This window comes from Halictus rubicundus, chromosome 2 (assembly GCF_050948215.1).
Source record: "Halictus rubicundus isolate RS-2024b chromosome 2, iyHalRubi1_principal, whole genome shotgun sequence".
Classification (NCBI taxonomy): domain Eukaryota; kingdom Metazoa; phylum Arthropoda; class Insecta; order Hymenoptera; family Halictidae; genus Halictus; species Halictus rubicundus.
The window spans coordinates 22,402,949-22,430,536 of NC_135150.1; the positions used below are offsets into that span (position 1 = coordinate 22,402,949).

General features: G+C 36.5%; 7 protein-coding genes across 12 annotated transcripts in view; 2 read left to right on the forward strand and 5 right to left on the reverse strand.

The window, feature by feature from the left end:
• The window catches only part of LOC143365626 (RNA-binding protein 38), a 41,020-nt gene extending 38,120 nt beyond the window's left edge, over nt 1-2,900 (reverse strand). For 2 of the 4 annotated variants that reach the window (XR_013084574.1, XM_076805972.1), the window contains exon 1: nt 2,505-2,900. The gene's annotated coding sequence lies outside the window, so the exon portion shown is untranslated. Of the gene's footprint in view, nt 1-1,131; nt 1,257-2,504 lie in introns of those variants that run through there. The other 2 variants (XM_076805974.1, XM_076805973.1) reach the window with 2 other exon arrangements.
• A 7,187-nt stretch (nt 2,901-10,087) lies between these two features.
• On the reverse strand, nt 10,088-11,415 carry LOC143365629 (uncharacterized). The gene is made up of 2 exons (XM_076805980.1): nt 11,219-11,415; nt 10,088-10,839 (listed from the first exon to the last, which is right to left on the reverse strand). The coding sequence occupies exons 1-2, from the start codon at nt 11,295-11,297 to the stop codon at nt 10,214-10,216; spliced, it is 705 nt and encodes a 234-aa protein (XP_076662095.1). The 5' UTR covers nt 11,298-11,415; the 3' UTR covers nt 10,088-10,213.
• A 410-nt stretch (nt 11,416-11,825) lies between these two features.
• On the reverse strand, nt 11,826-13,868 carry LOC143362753 (uncharacterized). Its single transcript, XM_076803177.1, has 3 exons — nt 13,717-13,868; nt 12,996-13,654; nt 11,826-12,490 (listed from the first exon to the last, which is right to left on the reverse strand). The coding sequence occupies exons 1-3, from the start codon at nt 13,763-13,765 to the stop codon at nt 11,909-11,911; spliced, it is 1,290 nt and encodes a 429-aa protein (XP_076659292.1). The 5' UTR covers nt 13,766-13,868; the 3' UTR covers nt 11,826-11,908.
• Nucleotides 13,869-14,414: 546 nt separating this feature from the next.
• On the forward strand, nt 14,415-15,363 carry LOC143365630 (gem-associated protein 7). Its single transcript, XM_076805981.1, has 2 exons — nt 14,415-14,784; nt 15,156-15,363. The coding sequence occupies exons 1-2, from the start codon at nt 14,652-14,654 to the stop codon at nt 15,341-15,343; spliced, it is 321 nt and encodes a 106-aa protein (XP_076662096.1). The 5' UTR covers nt 14,415-14,651; the 3' UTR covers nt 15,344-15,363.
• Nucleotides 15,364-16,026: 663 nt separating this feature from the next.
• LOC143365627 (mediator of RNA polymerase II transcription subunit 30) lies at nt 16,027-17,346 on the reverse strand. 2 transcript variants are annotated; one of them, XM_076805975.1, is made up of 4 exons: nt 17,207-17,346; nt 16,726-17,133; nt 16,259-16,515; nt 16,027-16,178 (listed from the first exon to the last, which is right to left on the reverse strand). In XM_076805975.1, exons 1-4 carry the CDS (start codon nt 17,322-17,324, stop codon nt 16,080-16,082), a joined length of 882 nt encoding a protein of 293 aa, XP_076662090.1. In that variant the 5' UTR covers nt 17,325-17,346; the 3' UTR covers nt 16,027-16,079. The 2 variants fall into 2 exon arrangements, with proteins under 2 accessions (XP_076662090.1, XP_076662091.1); XM_076805976.1 differs by having other exon boundaries at nt 17,210-17,333.
• Nucleotides 17,347-19,267: 1,921 nt separating this feature from the next.
• Nucleotides 19,268-20,190, forward strand: LOC143362068 (uncharacterized). The gene has a single exon (XM_076801907.1). It carries the CDS (start codon nt 19,268-19,270, stop codon nt 20,054-20,056), a length of 789 nt encoding a protein of 262 aa, XP_076658022.1. The 3' UTR covers nt 20,057-20,190.
• A 129-nt stretch (nt 20,191-20,319) lies between these two features.
• Nucleotides 20,320-26,616, reverse strand: LOC143365628 (uncharacterized). Of its 2 annotated transcripts, none has more exons than XM_076805978.1 (4): nt 26,460-26,616; nt 23,921-24,054; nt 22,921-23,124; nt 20,320-20,866 (listed from the first exon to the last, which is right to left on the reverse strand). In XM_076805978.1, the coding sequence occupies exons 1-4, from the start codon at nt 26,536-26,538 to the stop codon at nt 20,513-20,515; spliced, it is 771 nt and encodes a 256-aa protein (XP_076662093.1). In that variant the 5' UTR covers nt 26,539-26,616; the 3' UTR covers nt 20,320-20,512. The 2 variants fall into 2 exon arrangements, with proteins under 2 accessions (XP_076662093.1, XP_076662092.1); XM_076805977.1 differs by having other exon boundaries at nt 26,362-26,479.
• Between the last annotated feature and the right edge of the window lie 972 nt (nt 26,617-27,588).

Consider the following 27,588-nt stretch of genomic DNA (forward strand, 5'->3'; position numbering starts at 1 on the left):
TTGGTTCCCAATACGAACTGCTGATGATACTGAAGCATTTATTTTGCGATCGTTAGAGCTGTGACCTATACTTAGGAGTAGACTTTTAAGAGCTATGAAGTAATCGCTGGTAACGTGTTAACATAACATTTGATCACGGTCCGCGAAGTTCATTGCACTTTTCATTGTCTCTATATGTATTTCACAAACGGTGGGTAGCTCTCATTTCAGATTTCAAATCTTTCGGGAAACAAACTCTTTAACCCTTGCTCGACGGGACTTGGGTCGATTTTGACCCAGAGTTACAAACGTTCCATTCAAATTCGTTTTATCCAAATTATTTATCCAAGTGGAAGATTAACGTTGACCCGAAGAAATGAATTAAAGAACACATTGAAGGATATTGCTATATAAATTTATCTCAATGGATCTATAAGCTAGAATGGATCAAGTTACGACAGCCACGAAATCGTCGTATACCTTGAGTAAATACTGCAGTATTTATCATACTTTGAGAAATAATAGCAAAGAGAAATAATTCAGAGAAAGGCTTTCGCGAATTGTCTGAAGCAATGGTGTGAGAGACTTTAAAGGCGAGGACGCTGCGTGCGCGAGATCTAAGCACCACTCAAAATTAGAAAGTTATCGAAAACGGGAACGTTTGTGCATTTGGTTCAGTGCACAAGAATCCTCGCATCAAGTGGAATAAAACGATTCCTTCAAAAGGAACGCTGGCGATCTCGACTTTCCACAGGCTCGTTTCTAAAAATGCGATTACACAAAATTACTGCTTTTCTCTAGATCCTGCCAAACAACTACATTTTCCGGCCAGACTCTAATGGACGATGGCCGATGTCGGGAAAAATGTCTCGAACCATTCAGGTAACGAGGCTCGCCGTTGTCGTGTCGTTATGGTCGTTGGAAGGTGTCAACGATCATTGTATGACGGGTAGCTCATAAATCAACAGAAATAAGTGTCAACCATAAATAAATTGGACAGTTGGATTCTACGAAATTTCGTTCGAAGGCCAGAACACCGGCATGAACGTACTTATTGTACAGACTAGCGAAAGTTCAGCGTCTAAAATTTTCCTGCTAAAGATGTCGCCCAAACACCCTACGTATTATTCAATTATTTAGAAAGAAGACTACCTGTACATGGTGAAAAATGTTCTTGTTTTCGTGGTTGAATATGCTCGTAAAAAATGGGCCACTAATATTTTGGGAAATGAATTGTACGGGTAAAAATAATTTCCAATAGTTCCTCAAAAATCTACATCACGACTCGATCACGGTGCAGCCTCGCGCAACGACATTGGCCCATTGCCACGCGCTCGACGAAACTAACCAAAATATCTTCTCGGCCAAAGTCGCAAAGGCCAAAGTTCCAGAGAAGCCTACAGTTCACTCCTTTGTTTAACAATCCGCCCAAAAATTGCATTAGACGCCGAACTGAATCTCGTCAACTGAATGTTAGCTAATCAAATTCCAATGTATGTATGAACTTTCATCAAAGCAGGGTAAATTTATTTCAGTCTTTACCTAGGGTAAGGGACCCAATTACTGTGCCTACCTTAATATTAAATAGATTAAATCTATTAAATAGAGATTTAAATAGAATATTAAAAAGAGATACATAACATATATATTAACTGATTTTAATAAAAAAAAATGTAATATCTCTCTTTTAATATTCATTATGCTTCAAAAATACGTATAATGAACGTAGGCACAGTAATCGGTACCCCTACAGTAATTGGGTTCCGTACCCTAATTAAATGTGTATTGCGTGGGTTGATTCCCCGCAGCAAATTCGCGTTCGGTCCGAAAAGACACGGAAAGAAAAATAGTGTTTCTCTTATTCTTCACGCCAGACGGCTGTAATCACCTGCGCGCGTTTCCAGGCCTGCTGCTAAAGAGAAATCGTCGGAGCCGACGTCGAGGTTTATTAATAAACGTCGTGGTACACGTGCCCGTCGCCGTGTACCCCCTTTGTCGTGACGAGACCGCTGCAATAGGGGTGGAACACAAGACCGACCGAGAGAATAAGCAGATCGTTTTACGAACGCACGGGATGGCCGCGCCGAAACATTTGGCCATCGGGTAAACAGCATTTCCAGAATGGAATAATAATGTAGTGAAACGGGCTCCGAGCGTTGGGCCCGATTCGAGACTTTGTTCGACGTGCAACTTACGTCTCCCGATCTCCTGTGTTACACACACGGTTTCGCGTAAGAAACGTCTGTCTTTGTTCGACGAGAACACTCTTTTCAATTCGATCACAAAGAACCCATAACGAACCGGGTGGAGAGAGAGAGAGAGAGAGAGAGAGAGAGAGAGAGAGAGAGAGAGAGAGAGCAAAATGGCAATTCACGAGGAAAGAAGATTTTCGTTGTGTAACGAGCACACTAGCCAGAGCCCTTTTTCAACGATATCTTTGCCAAAGATCGCTGCGACTGGGACGCGATTGGGCAACCGCGTGAAAATATTTACGTGGAATTCAATCAAGCTGTTTTGGTACGCACCTATCAGGCTCCTCGGCACACTTGTGATATCTCTCTCGTGATTAATCCGAACGGGAAAACACCAGGAAGGATTTCACATAAAGTAACCCCTTGTTTTCCTTTTCTTGGCGGCCTCGGCGAGATTCGTGGATTAACAATGCACACGAAGAAACAGCTGCTCGCTCGCGAGACTTTTTTTCCTTCTTTCTTGTTCTTGAATGATTAGCACGGCCCAACGGGAAAGACGATTTCCTGAATGTTTGCACGTGTTAATTGTGTGCACATATAATTAGACGCGATGCACTGTTGACGACACGTACGTGGTAACTGATGTCTCTTCGCAATCGGCGATTTTCCCTGCGCGCACACATCCGACACGAACGAAGGCCCACGTGCGAGTACCGAGCTACCTTTAAGTTACCGTGCCGCACACCAGCTCGCCGGGTTCCTACGTAATTCCACTTCCCATTGGCCGAGCCGAACCCCCACCACCGAGCCCGGCCAGTAGTGTAGCGTAACAACGGCAGGACGAGGCACCGGTGACGAGGCGGCTGAATCGGCACGAGACGTGTTGACAAATCTTCAAACGTTTTTCACCCCTGGAAAAGGCTTCGAATTCTTTCCCTGTAATATTTAATGATTATTTTTTAATATTTAGAAATGAATCGGAGAATCTCCTTAGCTGCAATATTAAGCGACATTGTATTTTAAACAGTTTTCAATTTAGACAACATTCGACAAAATACCTTTGGACTTTTAATGCTTAAATTTTGATATATTTTTTAAGAAATTGGAGAATCCTCTGATTGTCACACATAATTATATATAATATGGATTTTGAACACTGTGGGATTGATAATTTCTGAAGGATTGCAAAAGAAACAATTGAATAAAATTTCTTTAGTTTCAATCACAAAATTTCGATATATTTTTTAAAAAATTATGAAGATCTTATTATGAACTAGAAACCCCGTAGAATTAACCATTTTTAGAGGATGATTATTGCGAATTTTAAAAAAGTCACTAAAAATGCTTAAAATTTTTGTGTTTGAAAAATTCAAAGAATTCTCTTATTGTCTAAATAATGATAAATAATCGACTTTTATTGTGTAAATGATGAACATTTAGAAACGTTGTGCAGTTAATAATTTTTAAAGGGCATTCGCTAAAGCTCTGTTATACTCATCGAATGATTACGAATTTAGAAAGAATTCAATAAATTTCCTGTTGCTTTTTAATCGCAAAATTTTGACATATTTCTGACTAGTATAATTGCTTACTTCAAGTAAGCCACTTAAGTAGTGTCAGCCACTTTCAAAGGCAATTTGCGAAAGTACCGAGTAAGTACTTTCGTGACTGCTAAAGTTTCAAAATTGATTTCTCACGATGAAGTAACAAAAGAACACATTTGTATCTATTATTCACATTTCCGGTGGGAAAAAAAGGAATTAACACTTGCGGCGACCACTCTGCATTTGGCGTGAAGAAACCAAATTACTTTTGCACGCGTCCCTATTTGCAGCAGTAAGGCATGGCGTACACATTCAAAAAGTCAATGTGATTTCTTTGTTACACTCTTTCATGCTTCGAACATATTCCACAGCATAGTGTGCCTACGAGAACTTTAATCACCAACCGAAACAAATGATGGTTACGAACGTGTTAAGCATCCTGGATAAATAAACGGTTGTAACAACTCATCGTTATAGCGAGCATTTCCACGCCTAACAGAAGTAGCGACGGTTCATTAAAATAATTATTAGATTATTTAGAATAATCTACACTCGTGTTAAAAATATGGTATAGTGATTGATACTCGAGTTGATTTAGTATGATATAGTTATTCATTAGGTAAGTTATTAATTAATAAAGTTAAGAAAGTACGATATAGTTATTGATTCGATTGATAAACGGAAGAATGGTCGTTGTCCGTTAGGATTCGAACGCGTGCAACCGTCTCTTGCTTCCTTTGGATTTCTTGTTTCGTTTTTGTTGTAATTCTGACGACTCCGCCGACAAAAATACAACGGCAGTTAACGTACCGAGAAGAGACGAGGTGACGGTGCCAGAAATTCGGAAGCCTTCGAAGAGTACTGGCCCGAAACGGTTCTACAGGATCCACGAAGCAAGGCGATGATCCGACGAGGAGTATCAGCTGTTCGAATTATTATCGCTGCACACGACGGCAGATGTTCACTGGCTCGAAACACTCCCCCGAAGGTTTTGAACCCGCTGATCTCTTTTCTTTGGAGCGGGTGAAAACTTTCAAGGAAGCCCCAACGTCCCGTTCAATCTCGCACAATGCCCCAGCACCTCCTGCGCTCTTTCCGCAAATACGGAGAACAAATTAAACAAAGGAACGGGAAATGTTCAGTCGCCAACCGTAGCAAAATGTTAATTCAACGCACACCGGTTGGCTCACTATTATACTCCATGTTTTAACAAAACGATCCGCACTAATAAAACGACAGAATTTTAAATTAATTCTACTGTAACAGATTCTGTAATTAAAGTAAAACGTGTTTGTTTGCATCAACGATATTGCAGAATTATTCCATACTAACCTGCTCGAGTAATAAATTTGTAAATTTTATAAAATAAATATATAATTAATTATACTGTAGCAAACTCTTTAATTCAAATGAAACCGGTTTGCTTGCATTAACGAAATTACAGGATCATGTTTCCCACACTAATGTATTGAATAACAGATTTGAATATTGTATAAAATAAATGTATGATTAATTCTATTATAATGGATTCTTTAATTTAAATAAAACATGTTTGTTTGCATTAACGAAATTACAGGATCATATTTTCCCCATACTAACATACTTGACTAATAAATTTGAGGACTGTATAGAATAGATGCCTGATTAATTTTAATGTATCTGGTTCTTCAGTTTAAATAAAGCATGTTTGTTTTACCGAATTGGAGTATATTAATAGTCGCAGCCGTTGCTCAAAAAAGTAATGGATAAATTGTGTTCCATATCATCTGGACAGTTTTATTTATAACGTCAATTCTTCCCACCTAACGATGTCAAAATTTATTGCAGGATCACTGTATACGTCAAGAGCTACTCGAAGAAAAATTTCAATATTTACAATCTCCTCTTGGCTGTTGGCACGTTCTCCAACAATATTTATTGTGTCACTTTAACTCGAGAAAATCTATGAGAGCATTTGTAAACGTCGCTTTACTTCCCCAATTTAATAGTAGAGCGCGTAAAAAAAAGTTCATACGAACCGTACATTAAAATTTGTTTAAGCAACAGCTTACACAAAAGTGTCTTTATAATTATATTAAATAAATTGTAGTACTCCAAGAATTTTTACTGGAGATCTCAGGACGTTTATCTGCTGTTCGAAATGTAATGTTTGAAGTTTTGTACAAAAAATACATTTAAATTTGTTTAGACAACAGGTTGGCACAAAAACGTCTTTATAATTATTTCTAATAAATTGTAGAACTTGAAGAATTTTTACCGGAGACCTCAGGACGTTTATCTGCTGTTCGAAACGTACTTTTTGAAGTTTCGAACAAATAGACAGAAAACGACGGACAATGAAGGAGCGGAAGGTATGCTGCCTGGTAAACAATTGCGAAAGGGATAATCTGTGGAGGTTCTTTCTCGATCCAGGATCGATCAGCAGCTTCTGTTCATCGTATTGTTCGAAGCATGCCGTTAGTTACATGTCACAAAGTATAGGATATCATCGTCGTCCACGTTTGAAGGAGACCCCATAGGTTCGTGGCACGCGCTGCCAGCTGCCCCACAGCTGTCTCTCGCCTCTCTTTCTCTCTCTTTCTCTCACTCTCTCTTGTCCCTCGTGCATGAAGCCGGGGTTCTTACCCGAGCGTGGTGCATTTACCACACAGAACGACCCGTTTCGTCTCTGTGTGCACGTGCACCGAGCCCAAAACGCGTGTATCCACAGAATATTTCGTGAGTACCTACATTTGTTGCTACGTCGTTGCATACTCGATGAGGCGCACCCTCGAGGAACATCAAGACGCGCAGCCTTCAAAGGGTAAACCGACACCCTTATTGTCTCTGAACGGTCCTCCCGATAAATTTTCAAATACACACCATGATTCGCACGCTACCGAGTGTCTTTCAATTTTTGTAGATCGTCGATTTAACAGTAACGTCGACACTGATATTTAAATATCTCAAGAAAGAAATTTATTGATAGCCATTTCCCATAGAAAAATCTACATACTTTCAGTAATTGTAAAAAGAAAGTAAGAAACCGGTCATTTGAGGGGTTCCATGCAAAAGGGGCTATGCCACAAAATATTATATTAAACTATCAAATTTTTGTTAATTCTACTACCTCCTAGTGTCTAGTTATTGTCCCACAATTTATACCTATATAACAAAATTCCTGTCTCAAAACATATGTTTTGTCAAGTATTGTACTTCTAAATTAAATACTCTGTTATGAGGACAATATTTGTTCAATTTTCTTATTAAGCCAACTTTCAGACTCGAACGTACAAAAAAATATTAAAAGAATAAATAAAAAATAAAACATTTTCCCAGCTACGGTATCGTCATATTAACAAATTTGAATAAAAGATTGTTATCTTACTTACGAAATTTATATTGAAGGACTACTTTTAATTTTTTTTTAAGTTTTAATATTCCTACTACTTTTAATATTTCACAAAATTTCGGTTGTGGCATAGCTCTCTCTTGCAAAAACCCATCATTTGTGACTTGTTGGTTATGGAATAAAATTGAAATTGCTGTCAAAAAATGTAGTAAGAAATCATTAAGTCAGAGATTTTGGAAAACACACGTGTTATCACTCTTGCTTAGCGATCTATGTTACCAACTTCCTCAAACCTGTCCAAGGACCAATATGCACGTTAACACATTTGCCAGCAGAGTCACATACATGTGTCAATCACAGCTTTGTATACTACATGGAGAAAATCAAATTAATTTTGCGCATATCCTTATTTATCATTCTAACGCAGAGCATAATATTCGAAAAATTTATAACTCTTCGGTGACAATGTCTTTTTTCATATTTTGCACGAGTCTCAATACATTTAGTCAGTACCGCCCTCAGAACTTGCTCCGGGCCTCGCACTTGTTAGTTACTGCTACAATTGGTCAAAAATAATTTAATGCGACTGTAATAGTTGAAGCATCCAATTTTTTCAATATGTTAAACGTACGCATTGTCCTTTTGTAATTATGGAGCTCGCCCCGGGCCCCGCAATTTCTAGGTACGGTTGTGCATTTAGTATAATATTGTAACGGCGTAAGCTATTGCTGAAATAAATGCTGGTAGCAAACGCGTCAAGAAAGCAGCCACGCACTGTTGCTCGAAATGAAGCATATTGATCGGTTGGTTTTCCGATCCTGTGTACGGTAAGTGTCGGCCGTTTATCGTGTCACTAGACTGCGTTGTGGGGGTTTACATTTGCGGTTTCTCATCCGGCTTGTCCGACACGCAGGAAATAGTCCTGAAGTGTCCTAGAGGATGCAAGGCTATTGGGTTTCGTGTGGAAAAAAAGCGCGTGTGGAGCGGCCTGGAGAGAGATGCAGAGAGGAGCGACACCGTGGAGAAACGTAGAGACGCGAGTGCTTGTGCTGAAAGTAGAGGAAAAAAAAAACGGAAAACCAAAGTGCATCCGATGAAGACCGGAAATCCTAGGGCATTCAACCCTGATACTCGGTATATATTTAGACTTAAAGAGACATGCTCTAATCTGATCGCATAGATGCTTTCCCGGTTACCAGACGAAATCTCTGAAACAGAGTATCATAACTCGGAACGATACGGCTCTGTACCTTCAAGATAATGCATCTACACGTGAATTGTCATGTGAGTCACATGCGGGCGACATTAACCTTTGTTCAGATCTACGAAACACATTTTCATGCAATTTATTTTGAACACATTTCATTCATTTTACGTCCCAATGAATTGTTTAGGGTTTAGAGAATGCAAAGGGATTGAAGTACAATAGCATCCATAATGGTACATGTTGGCTCTCCCGTTTTGGTTTTATTAATTTTTCATTAAGTTATTTTTATTTTGAGCGAATTTTTGCTTTTAATTATTTAATTTAATTTAAAGTATAATAGCATCCATAACGGTACGTTTTAGCTTTATACAATTTCGATTTTATATTATTCTATTTCGAATTTTCACGGTTGATATTCGGAACAGAAATTTTTCACAAGGCAGAAACGAAGTAAGTCAATTTTTGTTTATTTATGTGACAGAGAACCTGCGGCATTTGGGGGGGGGGGGGCACAGTGTCGAGCACATTGCGATTTTATCAGTGTCCCAAAAGGGACTTTACACTTCCGCGGAGGAAGTCGGGCATTTCCTATTTGCTTATTGCATAATCACGCACGCAATGGCGTGCAAGTATCGGGCCTGCCTCGATACATATATTACACTTCGAAATAACCAGGTATATGTAGTTTTCGCGCGCACTTCGTACGTGCCGCGTTAAATGCAAATTGCCAGTGAAAGTGCCCAATAAATTTCATTTCAAAATACTAGCTTCAGTCGAACCGAAACGACTACACCTCCATAACGCGCGTACACAGCGCACAGAAAAAAAACAAACATTTTAGATGCGTGTGAATTTAATTCAATTGGTAATTTTACACGCTTATTAATTTTATTATCTAAGAACGCAGATGCTTGTCCATATTTAAAATATCAATCGTTTGAAGTTGTCTGCACGAAAGATTATTACGGCATAGTGCTGGGTTCCTTGTGAATGAGTTAAAGGAGCCACGGTGTACGAACAGTGAGAATTTTTCTCTTTGAAGAATTACACGTGAAAGCTGCAAAGTATCCGCGTCTTTAGAGACACAATACCAGCGGTGGCGGCCTTCTCGAAATAGACGAGAAGCCCAGCCCTCCAAACTCGTCCGAAAATAAAACAGGTTTCTTCCCTGTGAACCACGCTGTCCAATTGGTCGCCTCTGTTAGAAGAGTTCTCTGATTAATCGACAATTAAAACTGCCACGGGTTTATGTTTTATCGTTAGATTCTACGGTAATGCACAAAATCGCGATTTCCTTTTCGTCACGATGCTGCTACGAGCAACTGTACAACCTGCGAACAATTGTTCAAACAAACAGCTACGCTCACGCTTCCCTGATGCACGAATTACATTATCAAGGGCGCTGCTAAAAGAAGCACGCCGTCGTTAGTATCGTGAATTCCGAAAGTTATGCGTTTTTGCAATATATGAGAGACTAAGTGGAAAGTACGTTTAACGATTAAATGGGAAAGTGTATAAAATATAGCAAACTGAATAGATAAACGAGTTGATTGTTTGCCAAATCGAAAATTGTCGAAGTAGTTGTACACGTTTGTTTTTCAACTAAACTTTCATCCAAATGTAAAACGTTTAGCATTAGTTTCGCTTTAGCAGCAGAATGTAGATAAACTGGAAACTGTTCGTAGTAACAATATATTTATAAGCAGTAGGATTGATAACACAAATTGCGATAAACAGAAATCAAATAGAAAGTTCTTTCTTTGTCCAACAATTTTAATAGATTATTAAAGATTATAGATTAAAAAGTATATTGACATTCCTCAATTAATCTTCATACCATTCTAAATTTCGTCTATTCAATGTCGTCATAAATGCGGAAAACTCGCAGTCGAGTAATGAAGTTTAGTATAATAAATTTTATGAAATCACGTTAATTAAGACGAGTTCGATATTTTCTTTTCTAATAAAAATAGTCATCGTTCTGACTCATATATTTCTTATGTCTCGCGTTCAGAGCGATTAGCTCCATCACGCTTGCACCATCTTCGTTCTGATAATCCTCCCAGTTCATCCTCCTTTTGTTCGCATCCTTGGTATAATCGTCGTCGTCGTCTTCAATGTAATCATCCTGAGTATCCTCGTCGGTCCTACTCGAAACACTGTTTAATAATAACCGTCCTAATGCTTTCGCTTTCTTCTGATCTCTTTTCGTCATACCGTTTCCACCGTTATCATGCGTATTCAATGCGTCCCTTTTTCGCAAGCGCTGGGCAAACACAAACTGAGGCCATTGTCTGTCCTTCGTTGTCATATCGAATAATAATTTGAATAGTGACGCACCTGGAGTCGAAGTGACCGAATTGTGAAGTTCCTCGTTATTTTCGTTTAGATATGAATCGAAATCATTATCGAATAACGAAGCGTAGCTTGTTCGTCGACCGACAAGCTCCATGTATTTATGATTTGCCTTTTGTTTACTCGTTGTCGTAGGAGTGTATACGGTGATTTCATCGGACAATGGCGACAAATCCGTGAATCCTTCTGATAAGTCGTCAACGTAACCGTCGGGTTCCGTTGAATATCTTTCTGAGAAAATAAATATTAAATAATAGTGGTGAATAGTTGCTCTCGCATATATCATAAATACTTGAAAATTCAATTGCTATATCAAAAATGTACTGCTATATCAATATTGATACTGTACCTATTGGAAGCTCATTAGTTTTTTAATGACCGTGTCACATCTAAAAGCAGCTTAATAATTTTTAAATCACTTTAGATAATTTTCTGGTTTTAGGATGAGAAAATGATTAAGTGGTCGCCCGTAGGTAAAGTATTAATTTTCGATTACACGATGGTGTATTGTATTTTATAAATATTTCAACCAGTAAACTTTCTCCTTAATTTTACCATTTCTATTTCATTTATTATCGTCTAATATACGTCTAATGAGTCTTATACTTACTTGACAGCACGTAAGAGTCAGGGATGAATACCAAACTAACGAACAATAACAGAAACACTTTCATTTTTCCACGACACATTAGCAACGTAACCGAAACTTTTCTCTAAACTGAAGGATGTGATACGTGTTAGAGTACTGTCACTGATCTAGCGAAACTGACTATAGTCGTCGATGCGTCCTTGCTTGGGTCACCCCACGATGTCGTTATTGAAACACCATAAGTATGTATTTACATTTAATCTGTGTCTGTGTCACACAGATTGTGAGAACTCTAATTAATATATTCAATTTACGGAATACTAAAATTGACTATTTTACATTACATCATAAAATTAATGTACTTATTTATGTCCAAAGGAAGAATAAAAAGTTATTATAATATATGTTCGATTGAAATAAATTTATTGAACAATTCCCCACAAACGCATCTTTACAATCTCAATATGTACTCAGGAATGTGAATAAGTGTCGGAAGAATCATGAGTGAATTAAAAAATTCAGAACCCGCCATTTTGACAGCTCCAATCGTTCCCAGTATTAAATGACAAAGGCTTCAATTTCTACTTGATTCGACAAGTTTATTTAATGTTAAAAATCTTACGCTTCTAACAGGAAATTCAATTTCTAATATCTGTTACGAATAATAAGTCTTAGATAATTAAAAGAACCTTGTTACGATGCGTAACAGGCCTACGCGACAGGCCTGAAACCATTGTTAGCAATTGGCGGTGTATTGTACGGCGTGTACAAGTATCTATTGAAATCATGAGGAAAATATTCAGGCATTTGTTCTCGAGGGAACTCATTCGTAGCCGAAGAGTCGGGAGGCGGGTTAAAATAGTAATTGTACCTTTCGTCTGATGAGTAAAAGTTCCCCGGCTTATCGTAGGACGGTAAATTATAATTAACAGAATCGTAATTATGATACTTGTACTCGTTCGTTTCCGTTGTAAAATCGATGTGATGTATATCTTGCGGATATCCAGTGTAATATCCATAAAACGGCGTTGTTGTTGTTATTGTTGTTGTTGTTTCGTTATTCTGCGTCCTATTTTGATTTGTCGTTAGAGGAAAAATGAATGATTGATTTTCAGGATTCGTAGAGTTGGTCTGAGTCGTGTTACTGTGATGATGCTTCTTCGGTTTACTTGCTTTTAGAAGACTGTCGAGCATTAGCGAATCTTTGAAACCTTCAAGGTTGTATTCTGATAAATTGTTCTGTTTCTTCCTTAATCCGTTTCGGTCGCTGCAGGTGGTTCCGGCTTTTAATATCTAAAGTGTCAGTATTACATACAATACAATACATTACATCGTCAATGCATTTACGATAAAGCTAAGAAACATTAAATTAATATAAAAAATAAATGGCCTCAAAATCAGTTAAGCTTTTAAAAGTGGACGTTCTAAAAATTATGTTTGCAGCGTCTTCAGGAACTCATTTAGAAATCCAGGAAATTAATTTTTCTATAGCAAGAATGTTACACTGTTCACCATAATTTCAGAATATACTCGTTCTAATGTATAACAAAAAGTAAAATTTAAAAAAATTAAAAATCTTCTAGGAAATGAAAATAAATATTATAATAGACTTAACATCTCCAATTGTTTTAGGTATGTGTCGAGCATAACTAATCAAATAAAAATGTATGTAGCACGCAAAGTGTTTATACACTTTTTAATCCAACATTGAAAGAAATCAGAAGCCAGTGTTTGAAGAGTTGTATGAAAAACCGTCACGTGTGTATGGATCCAATTGATCATGTTACCGAATTCTTACCTTCTCTTCCGCATTGCGGTCGTCTTCAAACTCTGCAGCTTCGCCAGCCTCTTCATCGGCGGCGTTTGAAGTTTTGACATTCTCGACCTTCTTGGCCTCTTCTGTATATTCGTCATTGTTGTTCAACAAGACTGCCGGCTTTTTGTTCCCCAACAAACTCAGTATTTGTTCCTGCTGCGCCAACGATTGAAGATCATTTTGCAGTCCGGCGACCGGTTGTAAATTCACTGGGCTCAGCACGGGGTATAATCCGAAAGGAGTGGCGAAGATGTAAGGATGTGACACATACGGGTAAGGGCCGTAAATTGGAGCAATATGCGGTGAAACTCGAGAAGCATCGAAATTTAACGACACAGACGGAGGCTTAGCGTACGTTTTCACAGACGACGTCGGACTCGTTAAACCGGCAACGCTTAAACCAGCCAAAAATGCCAAGCTACCTAAGATTTTGCTTTTCCTAATTGTAGAATTCGCATTCTCGTTCGTAACTTTCCTTAATTCTTCTGTCTTCGATGGACTTAGCCTCGGCAATAGCAAATCGCTCCATAAACTCGGTACTCTCGGCGTTTGATTATCATAGTTCTTCGTGGTCGACGTTCCCAACGGTTTCCGGGTGATTTTCAAATTTTCCGACGTCGACGCGGTACTGCAATTTAATACTAGAATATAAACGAAACAATTAGAGTATGTACGGAAACTTTCGCCACGTTTGTATACTCACTGTTGCAACAAATCGAAGCGATTAGACACGCGAAGATCAAGAAACTCATTGTGACTGTACGATGCTCGAAACAAGAGTGAGCAGAAACTAAAAGAAGCTCTTTAAACAAATATTTTGCACCTGCGGGTCGCCCTCATGTTCCACTTTGTGAAAGTTCCTTAGATACCATTGGAAATGTGTTAATTATGGAGATGTGAACTTCCTCATTAGGGTATGTGGGCATCTGCTGTGAAATGATTCATATACGGAAGCGAGTGTCTTCGAAAGTTATCAATTACTTTGATATCATTCTAATACATTTTAAGCAAACATGCGTGTTTGCTATTTAATATACTTCGTTAAAATAATTTACAATAACAGGTATCAATACATACGAATTGCAAGTGTACCCGAATATTTAAACAAAGAAGGAGGGGGACAGAAATTAATAGCTCTGGCACTTTGCGAAAACCTGGAAGACAAATATTGGGTGGTAATAAAATGAGAAGATGTAATTTAAAATAGTAAAAATATTAGAAGAATTTAAGAATATCGTTATATTATTTTCAACTTATAGAAGAGAAAATAAATTTCTATTTCACTCCAGTTTGTTGCCATTCAAATAGAAAATTTTTATTTTGCACAAAGATCCAATGTCTACTAATAATGATTCTAATAATGATAATATGGATAATAGTAGTAGTATTGGATTAGGTTGGATAAGGTAATTGGGAATAGGAGAAATAGGAAGAAAGAAGAAGTGAATGGAAACGGGTGAATGCGTAGAATGCTTAGGTTAAGCTAAATATTATTATTATGCTTCATTAAAATATCAAGGATAAGGTATCAACGTTTAAAATTGGCGGGTATGGTGAAGATGCGCGCGCAGTCGCCTGTTATTCCGCCATACGGAATTACATACTGACTTTTAGGTGTCGAATAAGACTTTCTGAAAAATGACCGATGCAGTTGAAGACAATATGAAATTAGATGAAAACGATACTAAATTAGACTTCGCAACTCCGGAGAAACAAGCAGCTCGTGCATATTTGCGTGAACGATTTCTGCGAGTGATTACTGGAATTGTCGGTACGACATCATCATATTTCCACTCCTATTTTCCTCTTTATTTAGATTTCATAGCTAAAAGATACATCGTAATGTTGAAATTGACCAATATTTATTTTCTTCTGCTTAATCGGTTTAATTAACCGCGAAATTATTTAAATATGGCGCCAATATCAAAGTGCAGTTCCTATGCGCGAATTTAATTAACAGGAGTCGAAGTAAATTTGATTTCTGTTGACAATAGATGTAAAATTCAACAATCATATTAAAAATTCTAAGAAATGCAACAGAATTCTTAATATTCGAAGATTAGCTTTTGTAGGTTGTGTTAAAATTTAAGAATTAGGTTAGAAAGGAGTAACACATAATAAATTGAATTTTATATATTTTAGGTAAAAAAGCGGAATTTTATTTACACGAAAATACTCGAGTTTGTGCTGAGTTTCGAGGCTGCGATATAGACTTCTTGGAGGTCTATGTACGCAACCTGGAAACACCATTAGGAAATATTCCAGAAGCTGTTTTGAGAGCAAACGACATTATTCATATGGATGTGAAAGACGTTAACACTGTACAATGATGGGTTTTACAGTAGGTAAGTAGTAACAAAGCTTTTACTCCATAATATCTATGCTAACATTACAAATAAAGATTATAGATCATCACTGAAATGATATGTTAGAAGTGATCAAATATTTCTGCAAAATGTTTATTCTCTAATATACCTTGCTGAAAAAAAAAACATTATTTTACAACTTATAAAAGTTAAACATTTATTTTCTATTTTCTAATTAGCTAAAGCAAAACAAAATATATGTAACACATTAATTTAGTTCCAAATACTATTAAGTAATTTTAAAATACAATTGACAATATCCTGAATAACATATCTAATAACAGAATTCATCAACAAAATATCTGACAAAAATCTGCATAAACTAAGAATGCTAAACTCCTTAGTTGATTATTGTGGCTACAGCTCTGTCGGAGCAAAGTTTCCATTGTACAGTAGCTTAATGTCTAAGCTGTAATTATATGTTACAGGTAAGAAAGATTTCCAGTTGCATGAAAATATTCATACTTGAGCCGAGTATCATAATTGTGACACATGCCATTTAGCAGACTGTGATCATAATTCCAAAATACAAATAGAAAACATACCAGAAGCTGTGTTGAAAGCAAATCACATGGATATGGTATAACAAGCAAGTAATAAGTAAGTAACAATCTTACTTTGCATAGGAAATAAATTGTTATTTCTTTTTTAAATGCATTTTTATAATAACTTATACAAATATTTATGTACAATTCGTAGTTTAAGATCGTCGCATATTTAACATTGTGTTTATTTCGGAAATAATACGTCGTAAATGATCAATGATTTCCTTGAGATGCCTATTTTTTAATACAACTTGCTGGAAAGAATAAATGCGATTGTGTAACGCATGAAATTTAATAATTCATTCTCTGTTTTGCATTTAAAATCACAACTTACCTCCATAATTTCTTTACTTTCTTCACATGCAAGTCTGTAAGCCTCCGATGTCTTTTTCTCATCAGACTTCATGTCCCATTCTTCTTTCAAAGGAATTAAACTTTCTATGTGTGTATACTCCATACCTTGCAATTGGCAGCTTTCATTGCATTTTTCATAAATCAGTCTTAAACGTTTGAACAACAGTTTTAGCGTTCTTAGTTGCTCTTGCACTTTATTCTTCTTCTCATTGGCTAAACTGGTTCCTTGAGCCATTCCTGAAATTTTAAAATTTGTTTAAATAGTAGAACAAAACACGATTTATATTAGACAAATCAATTGAATTCTAAATACTAGAGGTATGCGAGAACCCAAAAATGTCGGGTACCTGATGGTCGTCCCGATCAGGGTTGGATATCCTTGTAAATAAAATTCTTGACCTGTCCCAACCTGACATTTTTGGGATCTCGTACAGCTCTACTAAATACCATTTGGTGGTTGCAAGACTTTTAATGTCTGAAACACTTCTAAAGTACGGCTGACAATATCCTGAACAGTTTCTTGTCCAAATCTGCATAAACTGGCAGTATTGAATTCTTTAGTTTGTTGTTGTTGCGGCGGTGGCTGCGTAGGCGGCACAGGTGTTTGTGGGATAGTGGCTTGATTACTTGTTTGATTACTCTGCTGCGCCATAGCAGCCTGTTGCTGCTGCTGCAATTGTAATTGTTGTTGTTGCATCTGCTGCATCTGTTGTTGCATAGCAACAGACTGTTGTTGTTGCTGTTGTTGTGCTAATACTTGCTGAGTACTAGGTATACCCATAGCGTTTGTACCTACACCACCTACACCAACTCCTACTCCTACGCCAACACCAAATTGTTGAGGACTCACCATACCTACATCAATATACATCACCAACGTTAAAATTGACATATACCATTTAATTATTTCTTATAGTAACATACACACCACCTTGTTGAGGCCCCATTAAACCTGACACCATCTGTCCTCCACCGAACTGTGTTCGCATTGCAGATTGCTGTACATTAGGAAACCCAGAAGGGAAAGGATGTTGTTGACCCGCCATATTTTTCAAAATTTATAACTGCTTCGTATTCGTCGATATACGGTGGGAAAGAAAGAATTAATCAGCAAAGCTAGACAATTTTGAGGTTAAGTAACATTTTAATACTGCGCGTTTAACACCGTTTCACAATACGAGGTATTAATTCTTATCCGAAATTTCATGAAATTTCTCTTATAAATGGAAGACAAACAGACGTCCGTCAGAACGTTGACAAAATGCAGAAATTATATTTGCCGTCACATAAGTTAGCTTTAGTGAACAACTTTCCGCAACGATATTCTCGCTTACTATTCGAAATTACACAGAGAATAACACCATCATGACATTAGTAAGGATGCGATCATAAAATATACATATTTTCTTCGATTACGTGCTATAGAAAACGCACGTCTCACATATTACGTTACAAATTGTTGACATCACATTGCGCACGTGTGCCGCGCTAGTAGCGTCACCACCTATATACATAATGTTATCGGCTTTTGTTTGTATGAATTTAAATTTTTTAAAATGCTATTTTATATGTAACCTCAATATTCGTAATTATACATTCATTTTAAGTAATCTAAACATTTTCAGTACTAAATTTTTAATACTAAATTTTCAAAATTTTGTTGTGTGTAGTTTGGAACAATGCAACACGAGGGCAGTAGCCTTCAAATTCGGTTGCGGAAATGTCCTACTGTGTAGTTAACAATGCATTCATATTTTTATGTATAACTATAACGTACTTGAAATAAATATTCGTTCTTTTAATAACAAAACTGATTGATTATGCTTTTATTTCTACAGTATGTTACAAATAAACGTTTATTTTATTGTAATGAAGCTCTTTAATGGAATTTTTATTTCTGTATTTGATTCCCCTATTTCGTAAACATTTTTGTAATTTTTTATCAAGTGACTGAGCAAAAACTTTTATCGAGAATATAATAAAAGATTATTTGAAATACTATCATAATATAAAAGATTGTCGAAATTGTTTCGATTAAACGACGTCTGTTGAAAAATGTTCACACATTTATATTTTTTTAAACTTTTCTTTTATACTTCAATTTCAGAAAAACCAATGAATGACGTTATTCATTTTACAATTTACAATGCCGTAAAAACATATATGTACGAAATCGGTATAAATAATTTCACAATACCTTCATCAGCACAACAAAACTTATGAATATTCCAAATATCATCAAAATTCTTTCTCACCAAAATAATGAAAGTGCACATATCCTCATTATTATAAATGCATACATTCTTTTTATTTTCACCCATGTAAAATGCATGCTTTCTTAGTAATACACAATCGGGGACAAAATTAAGTGGACACCATTTACAACTAATAACTTTATTAACTTACTTAACAGATAAGAAAGTTGAAAATTATGACCTTTATTTTCTTCTTCGAAATTCAGTGGAATAGCAATTTCAACTAGTCCTTCTACTTCTAAAAACAAAAACTCAAGTTGTCTGGTCCACTTTCAAAAAAGTTATTAGTTTTTAAAGAATGTCCGCTTAATTTTGTTCCCGACTGTAGACGCATACTTTCTCGTTATTCCGAACTTTTAAAACTGATGTTACATTAAACTAACGAACGTCTCTGTTTTATCCGGAAAAGACAAACAGCCTGGTCGCATCTCCGCGCCGCAGGATCAAAGTTGAAGAGAAATTCCTCGAAAGATAGGTCAGAATTTGACGGTATTCGAGCAATGTCTAAACAGGAGATAAGGCCAGCGCACACGAAATGAACGAACGCAGACGGGAACGGGCCAATCTTCTGTCCCGGTGCACCTTGCTCGGCTGTGCGCTCACAGGAACATTGTTTTTTTCCGTCGCAGTCAGTGTCCATCAGACTGTTACGAGGGCTGTTCTACACGGGAACCAGTCGGTCTACAGAAGAAACGGTACCTGAACGAAAGGGCACAACGTGGACAGCAGTTAGAATGCTTCTCAAGCGACTTTTCTTCGTCGCATTATTGGCACACATAGTGTCCCTCTGCAAAAGTCACATGACACAAGACGGAATTCTCGAGATCAACTCTAAGAACGCTACATCGACAACGGATCCTCATGCGAACGGAGCTCACGGACACGGACTAATTGATCTTAAACGATTAACAAGTAAAACAATGAACGGTGATACCTTGCGAGGAGGCTCCAGCGAAAGGAATCCGAAGACGAGTGGAAACAACCGTTGCCCTTACGAGACGAAACAGTTATGCTTGATTTTCTCTTTATCCAAAATCGCTAAAGTTCACGTGGCTGAAGAAAGGGATCAAAATTCGAAGACTTCAGTTTTCCCCGGCGCATGGAACGAACATTTTGGCATTGAGAAACTGGAAGTAAACGAAGATCACTATGGACGCGGAAATTTCGTGGGCTCTTCGAAGAAAGACTTGAAGTCACCGAACGTCCATTGTCGAGCGATTCGCGATGTTTACATAGCCGAAGCCAAACGGAAACTGCCAGCCTTCGTGTGCAAATTTCACAACAAGACCTTTGTCTTGTCGAGCACGAGGTTTTTTCAGGACAGGCGCCCGTATCTGGACATGAACGTCAACGAGGATGTTTTTAAAAACGTGGTGCAGACTCGGAAGGTTTCTAGAAGCAACGAGTTGAGTGTGATACCAGCTCTATTGGTTTTAAATGTGCCTAACAACGATTACAGAATCGAGTCGCGGGACTCGGTTTCCGATGAGAGAAAAGTCAATCCGGACGAAAGGAATCGATAAGAAATTATCGGCCCGTTTGTATCCTATTTCGTGGGACGTTCGTATACCCGGTGATAACATCGAATCCGTTATCTGTTGCCGACGGGGTTTGACACGTGGACGTATTGTATGTACACAGCATTTGTAGTTTCTTTTTTCTTTGTTTTGTAACTGAATAAATTTGATTTTATTGATTGTAACAAATTTTCGAACGTTTTATTCGATTTTAATCCATCATAAATTACATGTTTTCGATTTCGTGTTACAGTTTGATGAAGTAAGAGTTCCAGTAATATTCTATGTTTAATAATACTTTATATATAGAAATAATCAGTAATAACTTACAATAAAGTGATTTGACTCTTAATACTTTGTAATAAAAATTAACTCGCACGATCTACTAAACAAGTACGTATCACAAAATTCTAGAGCGTTCGTATTGCTAGAAACAAGTCTCACTATGGATAGAATATTTTATTATTTCGATTTCTCTTCTAACGATTGATTATCTGCTCGCTCCGCTTCTAGTTGATGCAGCACTTCCGGTGGAACAACGACTTTCCGGACGTTCGACAGTATACTCGGAAATGGTTGTTCCTTCACAGGCTTCTTGTCCGAGGGTGCAGAAGCATCTTCGTGCGCGAAATGTGTCGCCTTGGATTCGAGAAGATGAAGATGCGGCATCTCGTCGGTAACTTCGTCTAGTTTATCTTTATCGTTCGACGGAACTTTATTGGAATCATGCTTGTCGTCTGAATTTTCCAATTCCTCCTTCAGTTCGACTCGCAGTTTCTCCAGAACGTTTTTCTCTTCTTCCGTTAATGGAAGGAGCTTGAAAATAAAACGTTTGTTTTTAGGTTTAATATTTAAAAGATTCAAGTTTTTAAAAAATCTTTGGAACCTTGGTTGGCATAGTTGAAAAGTTTGAAGGTCAAGATATTCTTTGATTAACCGGTGCAGTCTAGTGTAACAGGTCCAAAAAATTGATTCTTTTTGCATAAAAAATGTTTTTAATTTTTTTTTTTTTTATTTACATCAAAACTAGACCATTGTGAAATTTAAATTTCAATCACGTTTTTAAAAACAATTGCCACGGTATCTTAAAAATTACTGTGGCAATCTAACTCAAATTTTGCATATATCTTCAGCACACGTTAAATATTTCAGAAATCATTTAATTATATAGGTGGTTCGAAATTCATAATATAATCGAACAGGGGATTACTTATTCTTATAAAAACAAATAAAAAAAATCGTTTAATATTGTTCCCCACGAGGCCCTACTTGAATATTCTATGAATGCGTTTATGAGTGGATATGACTTGGCTATTTGATTGCTTTTACGTAATTCTGTAAAAACCTGTCCTATTATTTGAACATTACTGTCGGCTTTCAGGAATGATAGAGACAATCAATAAATTAAGGACATGTGAGCCAATCTTATTTAGTCATACGCATAACCGAAGCTTCATCGACGCAATGAATTAGTGTATAGTGGATAATGGTCACTAGACTCCGGATCTTCATTAAAAAAAAAAAAATAGCCCAAGTACTTATTTGTTTTAACAATTTTAATAAGTCGAGAATAGTATAGCAATATCCGTAAATTCTTCTAATGACATTTGTATTTGCATTTTTGACGTAAATGCATAAAATCCTAATGATTGCAATATGAAAAAAAAATTAAATATATTCGAGATCATTGCACACTGAATTTCCATCTCTATTCAGTCATCTAACAAGCTTGTTAATACTTCTTCAACTTTATTACAAAAATTTAGAAATACGTTATTGCGCGGAGCTCGAATTACGTAACAATTTTAATTGACAAAATAGCTTCACATTGTTAATTAAAATATTCACTTGTATAGAGTTATACTGGATCCAAAAATTTTCTAAATTTTCTTCTTTTTTTTTATTTAAACATTTTTCCGATTCTCAAGAAATTGCCAATACTTGACCTAGGATAATTTCGTTAAAAAAGTATTAATTTTCTTTCTAAATGAACCTATTACAGATTTAAAGATTGAATCTTCTCGTTTACAACAACGGATTAAAACTTAATTGACGATTTTTTTCCTGCACGATGTATTGCAAGGGTATAATTACACCTTTCATTCAAAGCTCAATAAATCGACTAGAAAAAAATCGTAGATCAAGTTTTAAGCATTCATTCAATCTTTCAATCTACGGTAGTTTTGGTAACGAGAAAAATTGTTTAATATTTTTACAGACTTTTCAAGTTGTAACATTTTGGACAAATAAGTGTCCCAGTCGCTGAATCATGAAAAAATATCTTGGATAACAATGAACGAAGAATTGCGATAGTAGAAGCTTCAAACTTTAAAACGAGTCCATTACTGTACTATTTGTTTGTTTAACGTAATTATTACAATTCAAATATTGAGAATGGAAAATGTAGTGTTCAAATACTTTTTAAATCCACTGTATACGTCGTATGCATAACTTTGAATACTTTGCGATTCATTCTTGTTTTTTCCACTGTTGATGAAACGGCGTGCGTAAAAGTTATGCAGAATATTCGCCGACGTTGTTAGATTAGTACTATTAATACGATATGATACAATGACTTAAAAGGACAATCGATTCGGTGAGTCACTGATTTCATCGTTCGATTAGCCATTGTACGCGAAGATTCATTCGCAAAAAAATGTGTACGCGTGCAGAAGCTATGGACATAGTATATTCAACAAGCCGACCGTGCTTCTTGGAACTGTCACGTCGATTATTGCGGGTGTGCATACAATAGCCATGACATACCATCCAGTCTTGTTAGCGAAAGCATTTCAGGTGTGAAAAAATTCGAAAATTCGACGCGAAGGCTAGTCGAAATTGACGGGCAGGAAATAAATGAAGATTTGTACCTTCACCACTGGTTCCGAGGTTGGTTTCTGTTTTAATGGTTCTGCGTCGGTGTCCTTTTTTGTTGGATCATTGCTTTTTTCGTCTTCCGAAGAATCATTGATTTCAGCTTGTCTAATATGTATTGCCTCTATTTTGTTTTTGGGCGCTTCCTCTTGCTCTAAACTGATATCTGTGGGACCGTTAACATTAGGTAAAACGGTGGCCTGTAATGCAATGTCGAAACACTTAATTGGCTACTGAAGAAATTGATTTCGGAATTTGGAAAGTTTGTGTGTGTAGTCTGTACGCTATATTATTTTACGATAAGAGAGTAATCATTGACAAGCATTCGAAGTGCCATCTTCAGATCTTAACGAGTATATTTCTATTAGAGCTCATCGTTCATATTAAAGGGGTGAAAACTGGCTTTTGGATGGCAAATATATTTTGTCGAATTAAATTCAAATAAAAATTAATTTTTTCGTTTACAAAATGAGTGTAACTTTCCTTATAATGCCAGAGTATTGCGAGAGTAAATCTACAATTATAATTATAATTAATAAAGTTCAGACTTAAACATTCATTTTTGTGTTTACAGTATGAGTGTAACAAGTTTGTTAATTTATTAATGTTTTAAACTTAAACCAAATGGTTTATTTAGCAGATATAATAAGTTTGTTTACAATCTATGAAATGCAAAAGAATCGATAGAGTAAACCTACAACTATAATTATAATTAATCAGACTTACAAAATTTATTTTTGTGTTTATAGTATGAGTGTGACAACAACAGTAAATCTACAATTAATATTATACTAATAATTAAATCTACAATTGTTTTTATAATTAAGAGAATTAATATCAGAAATATGAAACATTTTCATTTTTTCAAATATTTCATCAGTTTTGAATGCATCTAATTTTTGTGGTTGTTCGAGTCGACGGAGAACGTGTTAATAGGTTTTCAGTAGGTAACGTATTAAGGTATGTGCATTTGAAATTACGACAGAGTCAAATTACCTTCCGTGAGTGCGATCCTTCATGGAACGCCTCCGCTAACGCGGGGTTTATTTCTTCCAAAGGCTGATCCCCATGCCTTATGTACACTGGGATGTAACCTGGGATGCTGGGTAATATTTGTATCGGAAATGAATCTGTAAGGTATTCGGATCAAATAAAACCTACGTTTAAGTTCATCGCGTAGGAGTGTACGAGTTATTCAATCGAAAAGCGGAGTAATGTTTTTATTCAAACGCCTTTAAATCATTTAATTTTGAACTTGGAAGAAACTGTGCTATTTTTTAAGAATTTCAAGTATTTTTAATTTTTGAATGCACACCATTTGTCGATATTGTGCTCGCATTATTGCAATGTCAAGGGATCGCGAGTAATTTAATTTATTCTAATTTTACTAATTATTACTAATTTAATTTGATTTTCTATTAGACTATTATATAGATTATAAATGGATAATTGATTTATTTAAATGTTTATGTGTGATTCGATCAAATCAACGATAGTAAAATATTTTGATCAGTGACGATACTAAATATACTGGCTGTCCCAAAAATGTTGTACTTCCTTAAAAGGGATAATTCCTGAGATTATTTGAAGTAATTTTTTTCCGTTGCGAAAATGTTCTTCGTGGCTTTGTTAAGGAGTTATTAACGAGAAATACGGACCAATCAGAGCGCGGCTATAGCAGAGGGATCCTGGCTCAGCGACAGCTCCTGCTGAGCGTAGCGTTGGCATTGGCTGAGTCAGAATTCGCCTGTTATATCAGCGCTCTGATTGGTCTGTGGTTTTCGTTGATAACTCCTTAACGAAGCCGCGAAGAACATTTTCGCAAAGGAAAAAGTTACTTCATATTGCGTCAGGAATCGCCTCATTCAAGGAAGTACAACATTTTTGGGTCACCCTGTTTTATGCTTTTACAAGTCAGTTCGTATTTCATTTGGTCGAACACACGTTAAAAACAAACATAAAAGGGTTACGTGCATATAGGAACGACAATATTTTAGCTAAAACATTTTTTAATAATTTTACCCTGTCTAAAATATTTTTGAATATTTTTACTCTAACTAAAATACTTTCTACTAATTTTACGTGCACTATTTTTTAACAATTCCACTCTTACTGAACTTTAACTTCAGCATTCGGATATACGAAGTTCTCTGCATTTATTTTACTGATACAGTTCTGAGTTTGTTGTCGGATGAATTTTAATGTATTTCATTTGCATAAATTTGATCTCTTGTTAACACAATGATAATAATATTCTCAGCCATCAGGCCTTTCATTTCACTTTTGTTTTCATCGTTGAAGTTCTCATCACTTACCACTGAAAATCATTATTGCTTGCTGATCAAGATAGCATAACTATTTACAGTATAGCGGAAGCTCTCTAACGATAATAGCAGGATCCTTATAGTGAAAGTCTGAAATTAAATTTGTTGACGATCCCACAAGCATCCTATGAAGACTATCGGTTCATTACAAATAATTACAAAACAAATTCAGAACTATGTCAGTAGGATGATTGAACAAAAATTCCTATCTCAGTGCAAGGATGCAGTTATTCACACAGTAGACATTAAAAAGTGTTTTGCAACTGAACACAAATATCGTTTTCAGTTTTCCCAGCATATCTTAAAAACATGAATATTATCAGAATAATAATAAATACTATTACAATCATGGAATAAACTCAGTAGAATAATATACGAAGACGGCAAATAGAATAATAAATGACGTTGTCCTTGAATAATAATATTAATGCTATTGCTGGTGTTAAATGTTTTTAACCAAGTCGTCCAAGTACGACTCTATTGTTTTTGTTTAAATTGAAAACTAGTTCTACTATTAATTTGTGAAGGTGTTGTTTACAAATAAATAATTTTGTTTCACATACGATGCTGCTCAATATTAATACGACACGAAGTCTTTATTCCGATAATTTTCAAGTTGTTTTATAATTTCCTCCACTAATGTAATTGCACCAGTTAACGGTCAGGTTTGCATTAATTATTCATTAATATATAGTAAATAACAGTTCCGTTTAATTACATTGCACTAATTTCAATGATAGCGACACAATTTTGTTCAAATAAAAAATTTATATGATTCGTTTAATTCGTAAAGGAGTTGCAGTATGGAAATGAACGTCTCCGTTTCCACGTCGTTTATTTTAAATGCAACGCGGAGCCCAACAATTCTCACGGTGTCCCAGAATTTTATCCATTAGAGTGTACCCAGACGCGCGTAACCCCTTTAACCTACACACATTTCCCTATCACCTAGAGCGCTGGTACGATCGCCAGCCGCGATAGCAAACGTTTCCATAAACCGCGCGAGCATAATTCATCTCGGGGATCAATCGCAGATGCTCCCCTAGCGCGCACAAAACAGTTTCTGTTAACGGGGCATACTCTTTTTTTCCACAGAGCATAACACTTGCTCACCGTCGCGTCGCGTCGGCGACGACTTAACAATGAAACACCAGATTTCGGAATCACGCTCGACTCGTACGCGGGAGTTTCGAATCATTCCTGTTACTCACGGACATAACCAATAGCGAGTGATATTAGGAACACAAGATGGTAGACCCTGGTACCACACAGCATCTCAGCAGCCTGCATCTTTGAACGGTACTGAGCCCCCGGATCGCGGGGCTTCCTCCTTTATACGTACGGTCCCCTCTACCCTTCGATACTCTACTCTCTACCACGAAGAGGTCCCTCGGGGTTAACGACGTTCCGTTAATATCGGAACAACAAAAAGAAAAGAAACGCCGTCGAAACTTCCTTTACTTTCGGCAATCGGAACAATGGCTATTAGGATACCCTTTCTTCCTGGAACCAGGCCGACCGCGGCGATTCGGCTGCAGCGACTTTCATCTTCTTCTTTCCAGAATCCAGCTGCCGGACCATCAAACTACATTCGTTTCGTTACATAAATTGAATGGCCCGTACACTTATGTAGCGTGTGTTTAAACTAATAGCGGATCGAGACGAGTTTGGTTGCAAATTTTTGCAATTTCGTACGTGCCATGATTTCGCACTATGCGCTCGAAACAAAGGAATCTTTAACACGTTCCCTGGAAACGACACGCTTGTAATCGCGCGATTGCGATTTTGTGGCTTGCAGTCACGTCATCGCGTGAATTGAATTAATTTTGTACATGTCGTTTTTGTTCTCTTGCATTTTGGAAACATGTGCTTCGTGGTACGGCCACGGGAAATTCGAATTATTTGATCGGGGGCTACGAGGCACACTACAGATTGTTCTACAAGAATCATTAGAATGGTTAAAGAATATAATAAAAGATTCATTTACGCCAATACAAGTTTGGATTAAAGCAAAAGTTTACCGTTTTCAATGATGTTCATCTTGTGGAGCACTGAATTCGAACAATAACTACTAATAAACTATTGTGGAATGTTGTTATTTATTCTCGTTAATATAGAATCTTATTTTGAATCTAAATGACAGTAGCAACGATTAAAGCACAATTTCACTTTTCAATATGCTATGCACTGTTACTAATAGTGAAGTAAGTTTATAAAGACCGCATCTATATAAATTGCTTATATGTAAATATTTCTGATCATTTTTAAATCGTAGATTGATCTGTTTGGTGCTTGCTAAATTTTTAGTAAGCATTGTGTATTTATACTTTTCTTTATAAT

Bases quoted from the DNA above. Each gene is read 5' to 3' on its own strand.
- LOC143365629 (XM_076805980.1), bottom strand. From the start codon at position 11,297: ATGTGTCGTGGAAAAATGAAAGTGTTTCTGTTATTGTTCGTTAGTTTG. The intron at 10,840-11,218 runs GTAAGTATAAGA...TTATTTTCTCAG, and splicing joins TGACTCTTACGTGCTGTCAA to AAAGATATTCAACGGAACCC.
- LOC143362753 (XM_076803177.1), bottom strand. From the start codon at position 13,765: ATGAGTTTCTTGATCTTCGCGTGTCTAATCGCTTCGATTTGTTGCAAC. The intron at 13,655-13,716 runs GTGAGTATACAA...TTTATATTCTAG, and splicing joins CGCTTCGATTTGTTGCAACA to TATTAAATTGCAGTACCGCG. The intron at 12,491-12,995 runs GTAAGAATTCGG...CTGACACTTTAG, and splicing joins ACCGCAATGCGGAAGAGAAG to ATATTAAAAGCCGGAACCAC.
- LOC143365630 (XM_076805981.1), top strand. From the start codon at position 14,652: ATGACCGATGCAGTTGAAGACAATATGAAATTAGATGAAAACGATACT. The intron at 14,785-15,155 runs GTACGACATCAT...TATATATTTTAG, and splicing joins AGTGATTACTGGAATTGTCG to GTAAAAAAGCGGAATTTTAT.
- LOC143365627 (XM_076805975.1), bottom strand. From the start codon at position 17,324: ATGGCGGGTCAACAACATCCTTTCCCTTCTGGGTTTCCTAATGTACAG. The intron at 17,134-17,206 runs GTGTGTATGTTA...ATATTGATGTAG, and splicing joins AATGGGGCCTCAACAAGGTG to GTATGGTGAGTCCTCAACAA. The intron at 16,516-16,725 runs GTATTTAGTAGA...TTAAAATTTCAG, and splicing joins AGTCTTGCAACCACCAAATG to GAATGGCTCAAGGAACCAGT.
- LOC143362068 (XM_076801907.1), top strand. From the start codon at position 19,268: ATGCTTCTCAAGCGACTTTTCTTCGTCGCATTATTGGCACACATAGTG.
- LOC143365628 (XM_076805977.1), bottom strand. From the start codon at position 26,446: ATGATTCGAAACTCCCGCGTACGAGTCGAGCGTGATTCCGAAATCTGG. The intron at 23,125-23,920 runs GTAATTTGACTC...ATTGCATTACAG, and splicing joins AAGGATCGCACTCACGGAAG to GCCACCGTTTTACCTAATGT. The intron at 20,867-22,920 runs GTACAAATCTTC...TTTATTTTCAAG, and splicing joins CCTCGGAACCAGTGGTGAAG to CTCCTTCCATTAACGGAAGA.